The 5215-nt window shown below is 38.3% G+C and overlaps 1 protein-coding gene across 1 annotated transcript in view; it reads left to right on the top strand.

The window, feature by feature from the left end:
- Nucleotides 1-5215, top strand: part of LOC102672105 (myosin-IIIb-like) — a 12199-nt gene that overhangs the window by 3025 nt on the left and 3959 nt on the right. The window contains exons 5-11 of the mRNA XM_031509176.1: nucleotides 968-1359; nucleotides 1436-1764; nucleotides 2756-3262; nucleotides 3518-3804; nucleotides 4056-4330; nucleotides 4688-5055; nucleotides 5147-5214. Of these exons, the coding sequence (XP_031365036.1) occupies nucleotides 968-1359; nucleotides 1436-1764; nucleotides 2756-3262; nucleotides 3518-3804; nucleotides 4056-4330; nucleotides 4688-5055; nucleotides 5147-5214 (2226 nt within the window). The remainder of the gene's footprint in view (nucleotides 1-967; nucleotides 1360-1435; nucleotides 1765-2755; nucleotides 3263-3517; nucleotides 3805-4055; nucleotides 4331-4687; nucleotides 5056-5146; nucleotide 5215) is intronic.

Here is a 5215-nt window from a genome sequence, read left to right as displayed (position 1 = left end):
TTTAGTAGAGTTCGGTTATTGCACCATCAGAAGAGTGTGATGAGAATTTGAATCGGTTAATTTAAACAGGAGCAAAAGAGGTACAAGGGTCAGGCAAGATCTGACAATCCAATATACATAACCTCTTCTTCTTCTTCTTCCAAATGCTTTCTGCTATTTATACTTTATTTCTAAATAAACTTTAACAAACTTTAACACGTTCAAACATGTTCGATCGGTCAAGAACGAGTATATTTTAATTTTAGTAGAGTTCGCTTATTGCACCATCAGAAGCGTGTGATGAGAATTTGAATCGGTTAATTTGAACAGGAGCAAAAGAGGTACAAGAGTCATGCGAGAGCTGACAATCCAATATTCATAACCTCTTCTTCTTCTTCTTCCAAATGCTTTCTGCTAATTTACCTCTAAAAACTTTAACATGTTCAAACGTGTTCGATTGGTCAGAGACCAAGTATATTTAATTTTAATTGCGTTCAGTTATTGCACTGTCAGGAGAGTCTGATGAGAATTTGAATCAGCTAATTTGGAGCAAAAGAGGTACAAGAGTCAGGCGAGATCTGACAATCCAATATACATAACCTCTTCTTCTTCTTCTTCCAAATGCTTTCTGCTAATTTACCTCTAAAAACTTTAACATGTTCAAACGTGTTCGATTGGTCAGAGAACGAGTATATTTTAATTTTAGTTGAGTTCCCTTATTGCACTATCAGAAGAATGTGATGAGAATTTGAATCAGTTAATTTGGAGCAAAAGAGGTACAAGGGTCAGGCGAGATCTGACAATCCAATATACATAACCTCTTCTTCTTCTTCTTCCAAATGCTTTCTGCTAATTTACTTCTAAAAACTTTAACACGTTCAAACGTATTCAATTGGTCAAAGAACGAGTATATTTTAATTTTAGTTGAGTTCCCTTATTGCACCATCAGAAGAGTGTGATGAGAATTTGAATCGGTTAATTTGAACAGGAGCAAAAGAGGTACAAGGGTCAGGCGAGATCCGACAATCCGCCGCACATTTTCGCGGTGGCCGACGCCGCGTATCAAGCGTTGTTGCATCAGCGGCAAAATCAAGCGATCGTGATCAGCGGTGAGTCGGGGGCGGGGAAAACCGAGAGCGCGAATCTGCTGTTGAAACAATTGGTCTACCTCAGCAAAGCACCGAATCGGAACTTGGAGGAGAGGATCCTTCAAATAAATCCGATAATGGAGGCGTTTGGTAACGCGACCACCGGGATTAACGCCAACTCGTCCAGATTTGGGAAATACTTGGACCTGACCATGACCAAAGGTGGTAAGGTGACAGGAGCCAGGATATACGTGTATCTGTTGGAGCAGTCTCGAGTTGTCGCTCAAGCCGAGTAAGTTTTTCTTGTATACGCGTGTATGTGTTTGCGCGTATAGGTTTTTAACAGATTGTACGATTTCGTGTTTCAGAGGGGAACGTAATTTTCATATATTTTATTACATGTACGATGGCCTGGAGGCGGACGGCCGCCTCTCTGAATTCCATTTGGATCTGAATCTTCGAAAGAATCATCGATTCTTGACCGATCATTGTCAAACGTCTCAAACGCATATAGACAAGTTCCAACAGTTGAAAGCCGGGTTTAAACTGCTTGGATTTCAAGACGGGGAGGTTGATACGGTGTATCGTATCCTGGCAGCTATACTTCATCTCGGTGATATCGAGTTTAGCGAGGTGGCCAGCGAGGATAACACCGATAATAAGAGCCACGTGATTCACGTCGAGCCTTTGCGTAAAGGTGAAAATGTTTCTCCCTTTTCTTTCTCTTTTCGAAATTATTTTTTTGTAAATCGAATTTTTAGAAAGCGATGAAATAGAGAGTAGCCAGAATTGGGCATTAAAAATTTCGAATAAAGTTACTTTTAAGCAATTATATTATATTAAAATGCTTAAAATAATATTTATTCGTAGCTATCGTAGTTGATTCGTATGACTTCGGCCGTTTGACATAAATTATTAATGATAAATTATCAAAGTATTTATTCGTAACTTCAACTATTAAATTTTTCCATCACGTCTCGTTGGAGAATATATCTTTGGAGGATCCAATTTCAATAACTTAATGATCCTCGATCCATTTCTATCATCTTTAGAATCGACGAAATCCTTTAAAAAATATTCCAACAAATAACATCAACACTTTGCATAAACGTCGCATCCTCGATGAAACCAAAATTTCCACACTGTCCAATATATTTCCAATTTATTTCATTTCCGATTAATATTATTATTATATCTTGAACGATAAATTATCGAAATATTATTTTCACGTTTAATATCTCGTTGAAAATCGAGGAAATTCCAACAAGAATTCCAACAAACAACATCAACATCCTATATAAACATCCAATCATTGACGAAACCAAAATTTCCACACTATCTAATATATTTTCATTTCATTTTCCAATTAACTTTCATTTCATTTCCAATTATTATTATTATTATATCTTGAACGATAAATTATCGAAATATTACTTTATTCGTAACGTCAACTATTAAATTTTCTCCATAACCCCTTTGGAAAATATATCTTTGAAGGATTCCAATAATTTAAACTTAACGATCCCCGATCCATTTCTATCATCTTTAGAATCGACTTAGAAATCCTTTTAAAAATACTCCAACGAAAATCAAAATTTCCACAACATATTCCAACTTTCGTTTCATTCTTCCACCCTCCCTCCAAAAGAAGGGAAGGGAATGTATCGAATGTATTATCACGGTTTCAGTCTCGCAATTGCTCGGCGTGGAGGAGAGCGATCTTCTGGAGGCATTGACATCGAACTCGGTTATGACCAGGGGCGAGACGATCACGCGAAACAATACGGTGGCCGAGGCCTGCACGGCGAGGGACGCGATGGCGAAAGGGCTGTACGGCCGATTGTTCGACTGGATGGTCAATCAAATCAATTGTTTGCTGTGTTTCAACCGGTCGCCGAGCTACGAGCCGCTCGCGATCGGCCTCCTCGACATATTCGGCTTCGAGAACTTCCCCCGCAACTCGTTCGAGCAACTGTGCATCAACATAGCCAACGAGCAGATACAGTATTACTTCAATCAGCATATCTTCACGTGGGAGCAGCAAGAGTACATGGCGGAGGGGATACCGGTAGATCTGGTCGAGTTCTCGGACAACAGGCCCGTGCTTGACATGCTGCTCAGCAAGCCTATGGGGCTCCTCGCTCTGCTGGACGAGGAGAGCCGATTTCCAAGATCCACCAATAAATCTCTGATCGGTACTCTCCGTAATTCGTCGTTTTTTCGCGCTTATGAATTTATCTTCAATCAAATTTTTCGTTAAATTTTTAAACAGATTAGGCATGAATTTAACTCGATATAACTGCGATTTTATAATTTAATTATTCAACATATGGTCGGTGTTATTAAGCAGAGAAAGTTGCTACTTTGTTATATAAGATGTTGAAAAAGAAAAAAAATGTTCAATTAGATAATGATGAGGAGATTGGTGAACGAATTTGTGAATGTTGCAGAGAAATTTCACAACAATATCAAGTCGAAATTCTACGTGAGGCCGAAATCGGACGCGGTTTGTTTCGCGGTCCATCATTTCGCCGGACGCGTGGTTTACCAAGCGGAAGGATTCCTGGAAAAGAACAGGAACTTCCTCCCTCCTGAAGTCATCCAACTCATCAGGCAATCCCAGTACGACATGGTCCGTTTCCTCTTCCAATGCCCGATCACGAAAACCGGCAATTTGTATTCCGCTGTATATGACACCGATTCCAAAAAATTGTCACAATCGAATCAAAATACGAAGGTACTTGTCAAATTTCATATTTTTCAATCGATCCAACTATCTATTTTTATAATCGAAGAAATTATATACGTTATCAATTTTAATTTATTTAATGACGATGAAAATTGAAATTTCCACAGCAATTGAAAAAATGAGAAATGTTTTCATTTTTGATTTCGTTGCAAAGCGAATATTTCGCCCCTTTCTTCGATTTTTAATATAATCGATCAACCGTATAAATTCTTTCTTCTTCTTCTTCTTTCTTTTTTTAGGAACGTTACTCGAGTCGAGGTCTAGCGTCTCAATCCAGAGTCCAGCAAACTGTGGCAACTTACTTCCGATACTCTTTAATGGATTTGCTGCAAAAGATGGTGTCCGGATCGCCGCAGTTCGTACGATGTATAAAACCGAATGACTCGAGGAGCCCGCGTTTCTTCGACAAGGAGAAAGTGGTGAAGCAATTGAGATACACGGGGGTGTTGGAGACGATAAGGATCAGACAGAATGGATTCTCGCATAGGATACCGTTCAACGAATTTTTGAAACGGTATGCAAACTCTTGAATATCAAAATATAATCATAAAAAAATAAATATTTCGTTCTATTAACTCGATATTTTAATCAATCCAACGATCCATCCATTGGTTTATTTGAAATTCAAGTCGAATTTGTCTAGTTCCATTATTCTCACTATTCTTGAATGCTTTAAAAACAAAGTTCAAATAAATGACTACTGATTACTCGTTCCAAGAATTGACTCAAGAATCCAATGAATTACTATGTGTCTTAAAGTTAAAGAGTTATTGTAAAAATAAATCGATGTATCTGGATTAAAATTGCTAATCTTCTCGAATTGCGAAAAATTATTTAAATCGATTAATTGTTATCTTCATTTACATTGCAGATACTGTTTCTTGGCATTCGGCTACGACGAACGTGTAATAGCTAATCGCGACAATTGTCGCCTACTTCTGATTCGTTTAAAGATGGACGGATGGGCATTGGGTCGAACGAAAGTTTTCCTCAAATATTATCACGTCGAGTTCCTATCCAAGATGTACGAGGAACAATTGAAGAAGATCATCATGGTCCAGGCGTGCATCCGCAGATGGCTCGCCAGGATCAGATTCAAGAAACAGAAATGGCAGTTCGCCGTTTCCGTTGTGACTTTACAACGTCACATACGTGGATGGTTGTCGAGGAAACATTTCTTGCAGGAGATAAAAAAGAAACACGAGAGGGAGGAAGCAAATGTTCTACAAAAAATGCTGGGTATAATTAAAATTTTAGTTAAAGGAGACAAAGGAGGCAAATTTTTTAATATCGTATGCATTTAACGAATGGATAAAATGTTTGTCCACAGAGGAACAGAAAAAGAAAGAAGAGGAGGCTAAAAAGGAGGAAAACGAAAACGAAGAGGAATCAAAAGAAC

Source organism: Apis dorsata, unplaced genomic scaffold (assembly GCF_000469605.1).
Source record: "Apis dorsata unplaced genomic scaffold, Apis dorsata 1.3 scaffold_130, whole genome shotgun sequence".
NCBI lineage: Eukaryota > Metazoa > Arthropoda > Insecta > Hymenoptera > Apidae > Apis > Apis dorsata.
This window is presented reverse-complemented; position numbering and strand designations above follow the sequence as displayed.